The sequence below is a fragment of the Limanda limanda genome, chromosome 16, assembly GCF_963576545.1.
Source record: "Limanda limanda chromosome 16, fLimLim1.1, whole genome shotgun sequence".
NCBI classification, from domain to species: domain Eukaryota; kingdom Metazoa; phylum Chordata; class Actinopteri; order Pleuronectiformes; family Pleuronectidae; genus Limanda; species Limanda limanda.
In genome coordinates this window covers 5,215,265-5,233,613 of record NC_083651.1, presented here as the reverse complement: position 1 = coordinate 5,233,613, position 18,349 = coordinate 5,215,265, and the positions used below count along the sequence as shown (strand labels likewise).

Below are 18,349 nucleotides of genomic sequence, written 5' to 3'. Positions count from 1 at the left end.
AAATTATTGGAAATAAAAACTTCTCCGGACGCTATAGGTTTCAATAGCGGACACAGATTTAGAAGAGGGCTTGATACACCGCATCACACCCACAGAAGGATACTTCACATACACTAGTTACTATGGTACCAGATCATTCGTTGGTTGTCGGGGGCGACTGGGAAAAACACTCCAGGCCAAATATGCTCGGTGCTCCGCTCTGAACACACCTTCAGAGAAGAGGCCAGGTGGACACGTGTGCAGGCATCGTGGGAATGTGACGTAAAGGAGATAACTAGACTGTCCTCAACAGTCCAAGCGTTTTACTAAAATCAACGGAAGTTTCTAGATTTTGGGGGAGTTGGGGACTTGGGGGCTGAGTTCACTTATCCTTTAAAAAGCTGATACTGCATAAATTGGACGCTCACCTGTGTGGTGAACATGGCGATGTGATGAAACTCTCCACGTCCTCCTTGTTTCACCGGAACAGTCAGGAAGAACCTGTTGCCATCTTTGGAAAACACAGGTTCTTGGTTCTGTAAAAAAAAGCAAAGATGCATCAGCTCCACAGCTCCTATATCGCTGAGCTAAATCAGGCATATTCCTATTTAAACCTGGGTGTAAACAACAGAAATCAACATTTTCATATATGTTTAAAGTTTTTTTTTTGTTATGCTGCAGGTTTTGATGGATTAATGTAAACTGTGAATGCATGAAGCTTTCACAGGAAGAGGAATAGGTTAGCAGTTCTTATTCAAACCCAAAACCTGAACGATTTTTTTTACTGTTGTATATAAATGTTTGGATGAAAATACTAATGGGTTATTAAATTTGACTTCATGCACTTGGACACTCTCGGAGGAATCGTGGCCGAAGCAAAGGTTTGGTCTCTATCGAGAGGAGACTGTGAGGACTTTGTTTCTTTAAGTCCATAGTTGTGAGGACTGCAGTGGATCATTATAAAATCTTCTATTATAAACTCCATCTGTCCACATTCATCCAAATCATATTTGCATATCTCACACGTTGACTTGTGAGGCGAGGTTTCTGTCTGATGACGGTTACATTTCAACCCTGTTTGCACAAGCATCACTGAACACTGTGGCAAAGGGATTTATTTTTTCCTCTCCGTCCAGAAGAGGTAAACTATCATGTTAAAGTTGTCCTGGTTGTCTGGATCTGTTCTCGACTTTGTCAGTTCTTCTTAACTCACATTTCTTAACTCACATTTCGAAAGCAGGAAATGGAAATGCTTGAAATCTCCCTAGCTTGTCATCATTGGCTAAAAGTATAAAAATACATTAACTCAAGTACTTAAGGGTTTGGGTTAAAGTAGTATTAGTCATTAAAGTAGTATTTTACTGCATTTTCACTTCCTGCTACTTTATACTTTTTTTAAATTGCATATCAAGGGGAAACTCTATCTCGACCTACGCGTTAAAAATACTTTATAGCCCATATATAATACATAACATCATAACTAATAGAAAACCATTGCACAGGAGCTCTGGAGAAGAATCTCAGATTTAATCTCATCAGATATTTTAACGGCAGCCAAATGAGCACATCCCTGCTGTGTATTGAGCTGGTGCCGAACTGAGGGCAGCACATTTAAAGTTTTAAGTTGTGAAGCTGGAGATGAATCTCACAGTAACTCGAGTCTACCCAGAGGGAGCCTGTGTCATTCCTGAGAACATCGGTGTAGATCTCCGAGGTCTCATGTGCAAAGCTTACAGAAAAATACATGAACAGAGACTGACACAAACCCACAGTCGGTAAATGAGCATTTCACAGATTACAGCCTGAACAAAGACAAGCAGCTTCGTGTGCCAAGATTTCCAAGTGGTTAAATTACACACAGCTCGAGCCAAACATGTTGGGCTGCAGGGCTTCAGGATCACATCCCTCCTCTGTCTGAGGAGAGAGAACATGCTCCAGAGGAGAGTGGACTGGAATCTCAATTTGGCAAGAGCACTGAATTAATAAAACCAAAGAAGGTTAAGGGTAGTGAAATATAATAAAATAAGAATTGACTTTTTTTGGTTTGGTGTCATTTAAATCTTTCAGTTTCCTCACGCTAAGTAAAGCTCACAAGTAGACACAATGCAAGAGGTGAAATTAAGAGTATCTGCAGAATGTAAATTGAATGAAAACACTGATTCAAATGAGTCTCTGTGTCTCTGTGTCTCTGCAAAGGAAAAGCTCTATTATCGTGTCTCTGTTGGAAATCCCAGGCCGAGCAGCAGGAGAGACTCAGGCTCCTCCTTCAGGCTCTGAATGGGATCAGCTGAAGAAGAGGAGGAGTCAAAGGGCCGACACCAGCTCCTCCTCTTGCTGCTGCTCAGCCTGTGTTTGCATCAGCAGGAGTTGGATTTCAGGGACGAGCGGATTCCTCCTTCAAGATACAGAGCACTGAAGACAACATGAGCCAGTGGAGCCTTCTCACCATCTTAACAGATGCTGAGTGTGAGATGTAGAATCAAGTGAAATAACAGAACTGGATCACATGCTTGAGTGTAAACTATGAACTGTACCTGCTTGGAGAGCCAGAGCTCCGAGCTTTCTTCATGTCTCTGGAAAAGAAGTCAGAGTCAAATGTCTCACTTGTTGGTAATTGACCAGTAATCAAAACCCGATACAGTATCATCTCATCATAATCACATATTTTCTCCTGGAAATTAGTTTTTATTTCATGGCAGCAACAGAAGTGGGAAGTGTTTGAGGATTTCCAAACCGAATCATCTGTCATTTAATGAAAACCCTTATTATGTTGTTTATTTTAACACGAGATTTAACCCCCCCCGACCGAACCCTCATTCCTAACCAATCTGCAGGAGCTGGAGCCAGAGTTCTGGCAGCAGAGCCTGGACGCGGTGGCCAGGCCTGAGCTGAGCTGCCTCTCGACCAGGCAACGCGTCGGCTCGTGGCAAATCACACAAAATCAGGATCCACAGCAGTGGAGAGCAGCCGGTGAAGAGCAGCCGGTGAAGAGCAGCCGGTGAAGAGCAGCCGGTGAAGAGCAGCCGGTGAACAGCCAGGGTTCACCTGCCGGGTCGACACTGAGCCACGTGCTCGTCGTACCCGGAGAATACGGAAACAGTCCGGCAGATGCTCTGAGGTTTACCAAGGTTTTCTTGGAGCCAAATAATTAGAAGTTTCCTTTAACTGAAACACAGCGGCGTTTTCCGAAACTCAAAACCCTTTTCCCATGTAGAAGTGAATTTCAACTTTTATAGAAAATGCTTTAACGACAGTCCTGAATAACTGAACATCAACACGAGATAAATGCACCAACACATTAACCATATTTTCCACATAGATAATCAAATGGAGTAGAAGCAGTTTGACTACTTTTAATTTGCCTTGGACGTGCTTGTCTGTTGAATATGTCACAACATTAATGTTTGCAACACTTCCTGTAGCCGTTTCAAAGTAAAACTGAAGAACTGTAACGAGGTTTGATCAAATACAAACTTTGCAAAAAGCACTGCACTAAAGTTTGAGATGTAAATGTGGAGAATTATGTTGAATTGCAAAGCTAAGACAAATGCCCATCGTCCATGGATTTATTCAATTTAGCAATAAATATGCAGAGTACTTTCGTAGTCATTATGTTAAAACCCAAGGACACACACACACACACACACACACACGCACACACACACACACACACACACACACACGCACACACACACACACACGCACACACACACACACGCACACACACACACACACACACTTACCGTGACACAGGCTCCTGTGGTCGTGTCACACACAGTCAGGATGGAGATGTTCTGGGCCCGGTTCAACCACCTCACAGAAGTCTTGGTCTTGCTGATCCACTTCACCATGGACACATAATGTTCCCTGTTGAGAAACATTTAAAATATATATGTAAATATAATGGATGTTTATAGAGAAGCTAAATACACAAAGCATTTTAAGATCAGCTGCAAACAGAGTTTCCCTTTGAGCATCACAGCATCAGATGCAGAAATCCTCTCACCGTAGTTTGAGGGTCTCTGGAGGCATCAGCTCCAGCGTGTGTGTGGGTCCGTAGAGATTCACCACGTAGAGCTTCACCACCGGGTTGGGTTGTCCAGCCTGTGTGTGGAAGCAGTGGTTCAGACTTGAGAGGAATGCGTCACATGATCGAAAGTTATTCATGATTATAAACGATAAAAGAGCAGCCCTTCAAACTTTTTTTAAAATGCACATCCACTTGGACGAATGTGGACGAGACTGTAAAAGGTTTTTTCTCTGACGTGCAGCAGCAGATGAATAATAAAACTCTGTTGATTGAACATTGAAGAAACACTTAACTGAAGCAAATGAAAACCACGGTCAGAGAAAAACAGGCTTTTACATTCTGTCAATCGACTCATTTGAATGATGCTTTGCCTACAAATCCATGTAAATCAGAGCTTTGGGATGATGAATGAATCCTGGAGGTTAATTTGTTTCTGTGTGTCGTCATATGAAAACACAGATATGAGAATGATGTTTTCCACGTCCTTCACTGACCTTGGGGTACGGGTACTGCTTCCCTTTGGGGTACGCCATGCCGGTGAAGCGAGGTAGAGCCATGTTGGGCACCAGGCTGTCGTTGAGCACCAGGAAGGCCAGCCTCTCTCCGTCAGGCGACCACCAGTGAGCCACGTGGGTCAGAAGGATCTCCTCTGGGTGGAGGGAGACAAAGAAAAAGCTTCTTATTGTTACTGTCTTATTACACAACATGAGTTATATGATTAAACACAACTATTCTACTTACAGCAGCTTTAAATCTGAGATAATTCAGTGGTTTACTGACCAATTAGTACAAATTGCTTTCCTGTGTATTCTAATATAATATTGATCATATATAAACAAAACAAGATGATGTGCCTAAAGACAAAATCACATTATATGGTACATGGAGCCTCTTTTTTTGACCTGTTAAAACTAATCTGTAACTTCTATATTCCAGTGGGTTTAAATGATAAGTGTTGAAATCCTTAATATAACTCACACTCCCCCCGAGCACAGAAGAACAAAATAAACTGAAGTGGGCAAAAAAAAAGGCTCCTATAACAAAGGAGGTATTAAATCAAGTTCTATTTCGGGGTCAGCCATCGCCGGCTGCGAAATTATTATACTTCACAAATGTAATTAAGAACAAGGCAGAGAAAAAAGAAGACAAAACAGCAGCTCAGTCACTGTGGTCGCTTTTCTTTTCAGATTTAAAGACGATTTACATAATTCCCTTGTCTCCAGAGAGGGGGGGGGGGGCAAAGGGCTTGAGTGGGAGCAGGAGAAATCTGCACGAGAACAAACACTATGAATATTGAATCACTGTCTCTTCTTAAGGTAAGGCTTCTAAACACAAGCATTTTAGGTTTAATGAGACAGCCTGTCAACACATTGGAAATGATACATTATCACTGAAGTTCTGCTGCGTTGTTTCCTCAAACAATCTCCAGGAAAAGATCTGAAGCGAAGCTGTGTACCTTCATAGAGCCAGTCGGCTATTCCGTTGAAGATGACCCCCTCCTTCCCAGAGGATGTCAGTCGGAGGGAGTTACTCTTCACATCAGATTGGTAGTAGATGTTATTCTCAAATATGTAGATCTGTGGAGACACAGCTCTTCAAAATAAGGAAACACACACAGTCATGATGCAAGATGCATGAATTGATGCAGGATGTGCCAGATTTCCAGCTACACAACTTTAACACAACACTTTAAATTGCCAAACAACACAATCATATGGTACATCCATGAAAATCAGTAAATTGTACAGCATGTGAAGCGAGACAGTATCAATGGGACAACCAGCCCGAGTAGATTCTGTCTTTCCGGTTACTTTTACCATTACCTTATTATATTTTTGGTGTAGACTCGGATCAGGAGATGGTTTTAATGTTTCTTTAACATCACGAGACATGAATCGTGATGAAATAATCATTGTTTTGGGGACTGGTATTCATGAGCTTTCGCAATTTGGTGCAGAGCCTAATACAAATTGGATCTAGAGGATTTAAATGTGATTTCACAAGAGAACTGCCGGCGTGTTGGTGGAGGTTCACTCTCCCTTCTGGTTCTCCGCTTGCCTCAGGTCGGGGACAGCCACACTAAAGAGTGGAACCTACTATTTAATGCCTTTGTTTCTGGGATACGAGCCAGAAGTGTAATGGACTCAGCTGTTGGCTAAACTCGGCTTTTATAGCCTATATAGGTGTTTACATTTGGAAAAACTTACACCATTAAATGTCCAAATGAGCTTTTAGCAGCTCCTGACGGCAAAGTTCTGCGTACAAACGATTATCACTTTGTAACTGTGACAATGGAGAAAACTTAAAAAGTGCTGAGTCGCAGGGAAGTTACAGGGAGCAGAGTATTTGAATGAATAGCTTTTGCATGCTATTGATGTTCATTATATAAAGTGGGTAACAAAAAGTGCCCCTCACATTTATTTTGTAACTTTCTTTGTGCTTGAAATAAACCAATAATGAGACGATATGTATTCAAAAATCTTCCCTGAGTTATTGTTGTCTGGAACAATAGAGGAAGCAGGTAAATTGCAATGTGGTAAAAGCACTGTCCACAAATCAACACCTTCAAGCTTACAGCAGAGAGTCCGTCCCTCAGAGTTACACAGACCAGAGTTTGTCTCTGGTAGAAACAGAATCTGTCCTCAGCTTTTACAAAGAGTCAGAGGTCTGTGGCCTCATGTCCTCTAACATCAATATAATCAAAGAGTCTCTTCCTGCACTTACACAGTCTCACAGTCAGCAGGGAATTCTGCTGTTGGACACAAGGCATCAGGATACCATCACTCTAGAAGACACACTGGGCTAAAAGTTTAATAAAAAGTGGGATTCAACCACAGAAACACTTCGGATACAACATCTGCAAGAAGGAAAATCTCCACTGAAACGTGAGGATTCATTTTGAAACCTGAGGCGTGAAGATATTCAGCTAATGTGAGTTTTATTAGGAATCTCATGGTGATAGAGACAAATTTGGAAGGCACTAAAATAATGTAACATGTAAGTAACATTCTTTTTGAGATTTATTGCTCTACGTCATATTACTTATCCTAAAAACAATATTTAATGCAAGGCACCTTCCAAATTAAAGGTAATTCCTCAGTTCCACTTTTCTGAGTGAGTGTGCACATTCAGGAACCTTCTGTGCACATCTGAGAGTTTTTCAACCTGTATATTATTTGCACTTTGACGAACAGACAGATTAGTTTGATGTTGAAGAAAAGTAAAAATTGCTGTGGCTCTCAATCGAGCTCTGATAGGCTTTTTAAGGATGTTTATTCATCTGAATATTGAAGATGATAACATCCTCAGGAAGTGTCAGTCACACTCTGCATAACAGGCCTGCCTACGATTCTAAGAAAGGATCAAACCTTTGACTCAGAGTCACATCGTGTCTTTCTATCTCTGCTGCTCAGCCCCAGGAGTCGACTGTGTCCTGCTGCAGATCTCATGCTGTAACTCCCAACTGGTTAAAATGCTGTGGTAATAATACTCCGTTTATCCTCTGACCACAGAAAGGACCAGAAGTATCCACACAAGAAAATGGGCGTAAACATTCACCATGGAGATAATTATTGTTTTTAAATTAAGAAAATGATTAAAGAGGATCAAACAAGATGAAATAGAGCTACAACATAATTAAATTTCTTTAAACTGGGAGAACTCATTACCGTGTTACTTAGTGTCACCGTCCCTCAAGACTGATGAACAGAATCATATTCTACATGTCTACGATCCTGGCATCTTCCCAGTGAGAATAAACTATTGCCAAAATAATGACTCTGCTCACTTACAGCCTCCTTCACAAAACACACGTCATGTTTGTTAAGATGCGTTTCTGGCTAATGATGCTGCTTGAGAGCTGAAAAGCCGTCACATGTCTCCAGCTCTCCTTATCCCCGTAATGACTTCCTTCTGGAGCTCAATTAGGTTACTTATGGCTCTAAACAAGCGAGATGGCAACAGTTTAAACTGAAATCCTCCCGCCTGATCACACTGGTGTTATTGTTATTATTATAAAAGAGGTTCGGCTGCGTATATCAGCACATTTTACTGAAGCTTAAACCGATCTTTTTATCAGAATGTTCCAGCTGTACATGTGAGTGTGTAGTCTTTGAGTTCATGATAGTATATCAATGACTTTAGTGTAGTTGGGGTCATTCTGAGTTATGTGTCTCCTCAGGATCCTTCACTGTTTTCTCACCAGTTGTTGGCCTTGCACCCCCCATGCAGCGTACTGCAGCACAGAGTTCACCACCTCGGGGGGGTCCAGCTCCCAAACCTCCCTGCGAAGAAAAGATCACAAGCACAGTCATCACTATCTTCCATCCGAGAGTAAAGTTGACCATTGCATTGCATGTTACAATGGGAATAGAGAAATAAACTTTATTTATTGATGCTGTTTTAGTCCTGCTGGGAATACAGGGTGCAAGGGCCTGGGTCCAAGTCGGGTGCTGAGTTTTACGTTAAGAGGTGACGCCATTATTCTCTAGTTTCAATCAGCAATGAGATGAAAAGAAGAAGATGCCAGAGAGGTGCCTGCAAAAAATTAAATCTGTCAGAAAACTTCCTCGAATAACACTCGTCTTTGAAAAGGCAAATCTCATCAGCTGCATGAATGTTAATCCTGTCAGATTAGTAACGGGAATCCTGATTGACGGTCGTGGCAGGAAGTCAACACCCGGGCGTGTTCGGGATTAAACTTTGGACGGCGACGGTAACACTTGTTCCAGAGTTCGCTTGTAAAGCAGCCGACTGTGAACTGATCCACTGAGAGTCTCTCACATGTTTCCAGTTTTTTTACTCACTCACCTCAATTCAATGTAAATTTTGTTTTGAAAACATGGTTTAAAAAGATGTTTGCTGAGGTCAGAGATGTAATTTCTTCAATTCCAAAATCATAAAGGAATTTACCTTTAATTTAGAAATAGATTTACCTCTTTGAGACATTAGCAGCATCTGATTATGGAAAACCACGTCACTACATGTGGTTTACCAGCTGAATGGTCGTCTGAGGTCTGATTTATATCAGGAGTAGTAAATATTTGCACATCTGAGCAGGGATTATGCGAGTGCTTTGCATTCAGCTCTGACTCACCGTGGCTCGGTAGCGTCATTAACTTCTGGAAAGGACTCCTCTGGATTCCTCCAGCCGCTAGAATTGATCTGTTTTTATAACTGTAACAACAATATTTGTGTTCTTTTGTTTCTGGTGTGGCGCTCTCTTGGTTTTCAATATGCATGAGGCCTTATGTTTGTGTGAGTTTTTGACACTGCTGAAGACACAACAGTGTAAAAACATGAATTTGTTTTGAATGCCGTTAAATTTATCGTTTTTTTTTCATTCAACAATTTTGCCGTGCATGTTTTTCTTTCCTCCTCCAGCTGCGTTCGGCTGGAAGACGTCCAGAGAAGACCGACCTTCATTAACTCACCAGCAGATGATCCAACATGCAGCTGGGAGGATGTTGCCTGGATCTAAGAGTGTGATCACCCCAGCTCTCGCCTCTCTCCATCAACTCCCTACTTTCACTTGAGAATCCCATTAAAGACCTTACTAATTGATTTGAAGACTCGTAATTGCCAGACCTCATTCACTGGCTCTCAGCTCCAAGGTCTCTGAGATCTGACAGCACATCATTCTCATGTGCTCCAGAGTTACAAGTTTCAGCTGTAGAACCAGTTCCTGTTCAAATGGAGACTGTTCTACAATACTCTGCTCATTTCTACACTTCAATCTAAAGCTAAAGACTCTCTTTGGCCCGCAGCTCTTTTCTGTTATTGTACTTATTTTAAAGTATTTATATTATAATGTTTCCTATTGTTTGTGGAGCAATTTGATGTGTTTAAATGGGATTTAAAATTAAACTGTAGTTACTTTTTCAACACTCACAGCTGTGAGTCAACATCTGGAGCAAGGCAGACGAGTTGAGAAACACCTGGATTTCCCTTCATGTAACAACATGGAACTCAGTATTGGTAGAACTCAGTTTTCACTAATCGTATCTTGGACGGTGTTTCCACCGCACAGGTCGTCTCACAGAAACTCCAGAGTGAGACACAAACACGTACCGGGTGTGGATGTTGTAGATGCTGTAGGACGCCATGTAGGAGTGTCTGTAAACCTGCAGCAGAGAGAGAGAGAGAGAGAGAGAGAAACAGAGCGCGAGAGAGAGAGAGAGATTAAAAGATGAGTGTCTGAAACATTAGCGAGAGAAGCAGCGGTGCCACAGATAAGGACATCATGACAAAAAAATGAAAAGGAGGAAAGCATCAAACAAAACAGACGGCTGGCTGTTCTCAGAGATACGATCTGGAGACAAAGCAATTTGCATCGGTGACAGCTGCAGGACGAGACATTTTAATTCCATCTCAGAAACCCATCATCGGAGAGAGAGAGAGAGAGAGAGAGAGAGAGAGAGAGAGAGAGAGAGAGAGAGAGAGAGAGAGAGAGAGAGAGAGAGAGAGAGAGAGAGATGGGCATTCAAAGTGACAGAGGGGTGCATGTAAAGCTGTCTGAACCCCCCCTTCCAGTAAAGCTGTGCCTGACATGTTAATAGACCTATGGCTGTGATGGGTGACTGGGCAGAGAAACAGGAAACATTTTAATATTTCATCATGACGGTGACACTCCTGTATTCAGCTCTGATTCAAAGAAGAGGAATCTAGATATATGGATGGATAGAGAGTAGGCATACATATATGGAAGAACAGGCTGTCTGAGAGCAGGGAGCCACATTTCAGTGGCCGTTGTCGATTATCCAGAAGAACATGAAAAAAAGAGCATTGAGAGAAAAGGCTGTCAGAACCTTTTCATCTGATCGAGGCTCTTGAGGAGCGACTCGAGGCCGGGGGAACAGACGAGAGCTTGGAGCGCCGCCTGCTTCACCTCGAGGAGGCGAGCCAGAGGCTACAAGTGCTCTACATCATCTTGGAAGTTGTTGTCCAAGATGGAGTTCATTCAGACGCTTCCTTCAGGCTGCCCGGCCCTTCGAAGGCTACAGAGCTTTTTACTTCACCCTGTTTTTCTCTTTACAGATGCATTGTGCCTGCTGGCCTGCTTGCCTCCCCAGCTCACACTGACAGGAGCACGACTTCACTTTATCAATAAATGACTGCTCCTGGATTCGGCTGTCGAGTGATCGTGTTATTCATGATAATATTCATGATTTGAAACAAGATGAAAACAAGTTCATCATGAAGGGACCATTATACTGTCGTAATATATCACATCCCATCTATTTTAATGTGTCATTACCTCCTTTCTAATTATGGTGATTGTCTTTGTTCTTTGATGACAGACACTGGAAGTTGAATCGAAAACACTTTAAAGAAGGACCAACTAAACCTGGACATTATTAACTCCACAAACAGAAATTACCTCCAGCCGCCACAATCAATGTTATTTAAAATGAGCAGTAGAATGTTTGCTGATAGTCGTCCTGCTAAAAGGTCCCCTCTCTACAGAGAACACTACTGTTCTCATTTGTGTTGATTTTGGCCGCGAGAGGCGAATGTTTAAAATGTACAATCGATACCATAAACTAGCTCAACTAAACATAATCTAATATTTATGAGCTGAATAACATTATTTCCCTTGAGGGGTTGGTGGAGACCAAAACCAGAACTAAAAGTCAAGTGAATATCGGATTTGGTGGCAAACCATTATCCTGATTTTGCCTTGTATATGAAAACTGTTTGCTCACAGCTTGAAATCAGTGACTTCAGGTGTAAGTGATGCAACGATAACTACTGCATATCACACAAATGTTTAATATGATGTTTGATGTGTATTTTTCAGTTTAAAGCAGCTAATGAAGACGTTATCCAAAGACAACAATAAGGGTCTGGTTTCCAGCCTAAGCATCTATGCACAGCCCATAATAATAAGGTGGGACATCAATAACACGGCCTCTTGTTCACACTGAAAGTGAATCACTGTTTAGAGAGGAGAGGAGGATTCACCGAGCTCCAAGTGACTCATATCGACTTCATGCAGAGCGGACGCACACTGAATCTACTGCACTTGACACAGATTCTGATTGCACTCGATATAAATTTGCAGGTGTTATAACAAATATCTTTGGTGATGCGGAGAATATAAAGTCCCCGAGGTGCAATGGACACATTTCTCAAACTCTGACATGTTGAAACTTTCTAATTTTCTGCCGTGAAACACTGAAAAAGTCTCTAAATGCCTGAACTGAGCTTTCAAGCTTTCAAACTATTCAGAGACACTTGTATAAGATGTAGAGCTCAGATCGGGGAAGTGACCTTTGCTGCTGGTAAAACAAACAAAAAAAAGGTTGTGACATTTCCAACACTCACATGCAATTGTTGCTGTGAAGATGAACAAAATGACCGAAAGCATTGGAGCAATAACAAATAGCGTAGAGTGAACATCTGACATTTCAGCTAAAGGTCTGGATTTTAAGAGGATTACATTAAATGCAAATCATCATAATATTTTATACAAATTAGAATTTAATCTTTTATTTCCTTCAACATTTGCCTTTAAATATAAATAGCATCCATAACCTGTGGATACAACCTGCCAAAGGGATTTAGTATTAAATGTGTTTAATACATGGTTAGCATGTTTTTCATTGGCTACGTGTACTAACACTGAAGTTTGTAAGTTTTACACATTGACACGACTGAAAGTTTAACTTCAGCCATGGTCACAATTCCAGTCTCAAGATTTTCTTTGTCTTAGTTTTGCAGAACCTGGGCTGATCTGTCTGGGGTCTTTGGTTTAGGTCCAGCTGCAAAATGCTACCTGGCTTAATCACTTCAAATTAAAATGTTATATGAAATTATTATTCATCATGAACAAAGATGAAAGTAATACAAAACTCAGCACTGAATTTTTAACTCAATATTCTGGGGGGGTACTTTACTATCTTCTACTGCAGTGGCTGTTCTCATCCTCCCTGTGTGTGTTGGGCTGTTTACTCGGCCTGTGGTGATGCTGGTTGCAGCTTTAGTTGAGAATGTGTAAAAGTGACCTGCAGTAATTGAGCCGCTGCTGAAGTGAGTCCACTGAACCCTGAAGCTGCCACTGCTTCTGTTCTGTTTACTCAAAGTTCAGTGAAGCTGGACTCAGTAAGAAGAACCTCAGCCTGTGTTTTCATGACTCCAGCCTCAGTCGTGGCTGCACTGTTGTCATAATCGACATTGTCCGGTACACTGATGAGTCCCAGCTGCTGCCGCTGCTTCACCGCGTCTGTTTAATCAACGTTTATTAATATCGAACACACTGTGAGTTCAAATCAAACCCGATTTGACACTGTCCTTCTTCTGGCCCTCAACAATACACAATAAGATGAACAGTTTCATAGATAGGACTTCCACAGACAGACAGACATATTAGACAGATATTAGATGTGTAACTGTCTTCTGTAGCACTTCCTTTAGAATCTGAAATCAAAGTTCAAACACGATCAGTGTGTTGACTACAGCTCCAATGAATTCCCCCATTTTGTTTACCTTTAGACGACTGACGTGTCAATTCTTATCTGGCATGTTATCCTCCAACCATTCAATGAGACTCAGGGGATCAGGTTATGACTAATCTACAGTCATCTTACTGTGGAGAGAGGCGTTTTGAATTTCAGTCAACTCTAATTTGGGGCTTCAACAAACTGAGTGGGTTAAATCTCTCCTTTTCATATGGTGCTGTGAAGGGATCTCTTTGTGGTAAACAATCGTGTCAGAATTAATTGCCATTTCTTTCTCAGTCAAAATAAGCTCGAACAAGTTGAGTAGATAAACAGCCCAGAGACTTAAAGAGTGAGAGCAGCTCCCTGGATGAATCAGCAGGAAACATGTTTCCTGAAAGGCTACGAGATTTAGACATCTGTCGTTGCCATCCCAATGTTGCCTTTAGCTACACAAACAGGTGTGAGGCTTTGGTTATTGAACTTGTGTACCTCGATGAAAGGGCCTACTTAAAATCACAGTAACCAGCCATTAGTCTGGTTCTAAGATGCGTTCAAGACATATTTCATCTTCACCCCAGAGTCCAGTGTTCAAACTTCAAAAGGCTGCAACACGCCTTTCTGTAATTTGATCAAAACTTGAGCTGATGAAAAAAAAGATTTAAAACAACTTCACCCACTGGAGAAAAAACAACTTCAAAAGATTCCTCTGTAGCTAATAAATTAAAAACAAAGATGCAATTTACTCGAACCTTGCATCATTATCTTACGGGTAACTACAGCTTCTTACATCTTTATTTTTGTACCTTTGACCAAATACTTCTATCAGTTACAAAAACATGGACGAGAAGAAACATAACATGACCCAAAGGAGCGAGAACCAAGAGACGGGTTCCTCGTGTTAGTCCAACTATCTGAAGTGAGGAGTTACTACATGAAGCCTTTTCCTCATGATGTGTAAAACATGCAACATGGGGTGAAGGCCACAGACACATGGACAAATCTGTTAGTCGGAGCAAATCAGACATGAGCAGCGACAATGGGACTCTCAGCCGCTCTGCTGGACGGACAGGGGGTCTGCCGGATGGACAGGGAGTCTGCTGGACGGACAGGGGGTCTGCTGGACGGACTGGGGGTCTGCTGGATGGACAGGGGGTCTGCTGGGCGGACAGGGGGTCTGCCGGATAGACAGGGGGTCTGCTGGACGGACAGGGGGTCTGCTGGACGGACAGGGGGTCTGCTGGATGGACAGGGGGTCTGCTGGGCGGACAGGGGGTCTGCCGGATAGACAGGGGGTCTGCCGGACGGACAGGGGGTCTGCTGGACATACAGAGGGTCTGCCGGATGGACTGGGAGTGGGCTGGACGGACAAGGGGTGTGCCGGACGCACAGGATGTCTGCCGGACGGACAGGGGGTCTGCTGGACATACAGAGGGTCTGCCGGATGGACTGGGAGTGGGCTGGACGGACAGGGGGTCTGCCGGAAACTGGGAGTCTGCCGAACGGACTAGGAGTCTGCCGGGCGGACAGGGGGTCTGCTGGACGGACAGGGGGTCTGCTGGACGGACAGGGGTCAGCCGGACGGACAGGGGGTCTGCAGGACGGACACGGGGTCTGCCGGACGGACAGGGGGTCTGCCGGACGGACAGGGGGTCTGCTGGACGGACTGGGGGTCTGCTGGATGGACAGGGGGTCTGCTGGGCGGACAGGGGGTCTGCCGGATAGACAGGGGGTCTGCTGGACGGACAGGGGGTCTGCTGGACGGACAGGGGGTCTGCTGGATGGACAGGGGGTCTGCTGGGCGGACAGGGGGTCTGCCGGATAGACAGGGGGTCTGCCGGACGGACAGGGGGTCTGCTGGACATACAGAGGGTCTGCCGGATGGACTGGGAGTGGGCTGGACGGACAAGGGGTGTGCCGGACGCACAGGATGTCTGCCGGACGGACAGGGGGTCTGCTGGACATACAGAGGGTCTGCCGGATGGACTGGGAGTGGGCTGGACGGACAGGGGGTGTGCCGGACGCACAGGATGTCTGCCGGACGGACAGGGGGTCTGCTGGACATACAGAGGGTCTGCCGGATGGACTGGGAGTGGGCTGGACGGACAGGGGGTCTGCCGGAAACTGGGAGTCTGCCGAACGGACTAGGAGTCTGCCGGGCGGACAGGGGGTCTGCTGGACGGACAGGGGGTCTGCTGGACGGACAGGGGTCAGCCGGACGGACAGGGGGTCTGCAGGACGGACACGGGGTCTGCCGGACGGACAGGGGGTCTGCCGGACGGACAGGGGGTCTGCTGGACCTCTGACCACACTGGAGAAAAACCCATGACCCTCAGAGAAGGTCACACCGTGGACACTTGTGTTGTGGCCCCACTCGCAGCTAATCTGCCGGGGCCTCTCTGTTCTGTGGGACAGAACCGACACATAGTCATAACCACACTGTTCCCTGGAGATAACATTCCTATTGGGAGCTTATCTTTAACCTTGCTGTTGTTGTTCTACACGTAGGGATTATTACCACCACCTAGCAATCTTTCACTTTGACACACAATTATTGTGAATTATGAAACGACAGCTCATGGTCCCACTCATTGTTAATGCTTTAAATGCAGCATTTGCAGGGTTGAGGAGTTTACCGGTCCCAATTTGCCGACATCGAACCAGGCGAGCTGCGCAGAACAGAGCATTCAATCAAACAGGCAGGAGCTCTGTCTCTATTTGCAGGTAGGTCAGCGCATAGGAACTGAGCAAGCAGAATATAGGCAAAGCTCAGGGACACGTACAGGAAACACCGGAGGAGCGTGGCAGCAACACAACAGGACTGAGCCCAACTGAACAGATGAACTGACAAAGAAGACTAAGCAGGGCACAGACTAAATACACAAGGGAGGCCGAAGACACACAAAGACTCACAAGGGAAGACACGTCGAGTACAACTTGGAGCAACAGAATAAGTTCAGAAATAAACCTTAAAATCCCAAAGGTTGAAGAAAATCCAAACAAAGTTAAACAAAGTCGCCTGAAAGCCCCTAACGCTGCAGATCCTGTTCACAAATAGCAGTGCTCCTCTAGTTCTCAATCAGCAGCTGCATTAAAATAAAGTTTGATTCACGGGTTCTTCATTTAAGAGGCCACGTGATTTTGAATTGTGTGTCTGCTGTTTGTTGACAATGCAGATCCATGAGTATCCACAGGCAGGTGCAGAACTAAAACCAATAAAAGTTTACCGTCTGCATGTCTAAGAAGCTCCAACCGATAGATCATGAATTCATTTACACACAAACAGAAGACAGGGATGTTTCTTGCTTTACGTTGAAATTTCATTTTCGAACCTACTAGGTGGTCTCAGCAGAGATAGTTTCCTTATCATCGTCTCCCTTTGTTTTCAGCTTCACATCCATGACTCACTAATCGCACTCGCCACTTAGCTCCTTTGTTCCTTCCTCTGCGTTTCAGGCTCAAAGTGGGACAACGGATTATGAACACATCACATTATTAAAATACAATGAATGAGTTTTTAAAGACAGCTCCATCTGCATTACTCTGCACATTCAGAAAGTACGAAGGAAATTCATTTTAATATAACTATTGCCTTGACTGCCGAAGACAAGCAGAAGTCAGAACAAGAAAACACAGAACAAAAGCAAGCGTACAATCCATTTATGTCTTGGCGTGGAAACAATAGAGGCTGTCACTGGGAATCCGTGGGAAATCGGTCAATCTGACACCCACACACGACTGTACCTCCATCGCTTAAAGACAATGAACTGGTTTCTTCAGAGGAAAAGCAACAGAATATCTGCATACAGCTGCGACAAACAAATATATGAGACTTTAATCGAGTTAAATCGCTCCAGGATCAAGGTGTCGTCATAGAGTGGAATGTAACGATACAGAAAGGTGAAACTCCCGTTCTCTTTCACACGCATCGGTACAGATCCATACGGGCAGACCGACGCATAACACAAATTAAAAGAACAAAGATTTCAGTGTAGAACGACTCGTCGGTTCAAAGCCTGCACGGGATCAAAGTGTGCGATCGACAGGAGACGTGTTTACTCATTTCACTTCTGAATTTGCCGCCTTGTTATTTTCTTTTCATCCTTCGTTTCAGGTTATGATTCAGTGCAAGGACGGACGCCATAGTGCGATTCAGATCAAAGCCTGAGATAAATAACAAACCCACATAAAAGCCACGCTGCAGGTTAAACAACACACACACACACACATGCATAATATAAAACAACACCCTGTTGTGTGCGCTTATTTATATTCAATGCCACGGGTTTGGGAGGCGTCTGATTGATTTTGAGTATTGAACATTAAGCTGATGCCATGAACATTATAACAGCATTACAGGCACAGCAATGAAACAACAATAAATTAATTTTGTTTAGGAGATTTACTTTGTTCAAAACTAAAAAACAGAGTGAGATGTAGTACGGGAAAGGAGTTCTTTTAAACTGACTAGTTGTTTGAAGGCTAGAGTTTAATTTAAGTTTTAAGCTGCATGCAAATTCATAATTCTAACCCTTCCTATAGAGGAAGTAATATGTATGGTCGTAGAATTTCTTTGTTAAATATATATTGGCTCTGGAGACTATGGGGGGTGCATTTTTCTGACCTTGGACCTTTGCCAACTTCCACCAGATGTTTCACGGCCAGGAGGCTTCTGTGCATCTATAGTGTGGCCGTGCAGGGATTCAATGTTTCTATCTCCAGCTCAGAGTTACTCATAGATGAGGTTCACGCTGTCAGCAGCTTTCACACACGCTGCATTGAAACATGATCAATTATCCAGAACGTGAACGTCTCTCTGCTCCCAGTGGAGTCATCAGGAGACTCAATCAGCTGTGATCACTCAGATGACAAACTGGGCAGAGCCAGAGCTGCTGGCTTGGCT

At 43.6% G+C, this 18,349-nt stretch overlaps 1 protein-coding gene across 1 annotated transcript in view; it reads right to left on the bottom strand.

Moving 5' to 3' along the window:
- LOC133022041 (inactive dipeptidyl peptidase 10-like) overlaps positions 1-18,126 on the bottom strand; it is a 28,899-nt gene extending 10,773 nt beyond the window's left edge. The window contains exons 1-10 of the mRNA XM_061089057.1: positions 18,071-18,126; positions 14,473-15,850; positions 10,079-10,131; positions 8,211-8,292; positions 5,466-5,586; positions 4,504-4,658; positions 3,986-4,083; positions 3,723-3,846; positions 2,514-2,552; positions 408-515 (exon numbers count right to left, since the gene is read on the bottom strand). Coding sequence (XP_060945040.1) covers positions 408-515; positions 2,514-2,552; positions 3,723-3,846; positions 3,986-4,083; positions 4,504-4,658; positions 5,466-5,586; positions 8,211-8,292; positions 10,079-10,131; positions 14,473-15,850; positions 18,071-18,126 — 2,214 coding nt within the window. The remainder of the gene's footprint in view (positions 1-407; positions 516-2,513; positions 2,553-3,722; positions 3,847-3,985; positions 4,084-4,503; positions 4,659-5,465; positions 5,587-8,210; positions 8,293-10,078; positions 10,132-14,472; positions 15,851-18,070) is intronic.
- Positions 18,127-18,349: the final 223 nt, after the last annotated feature.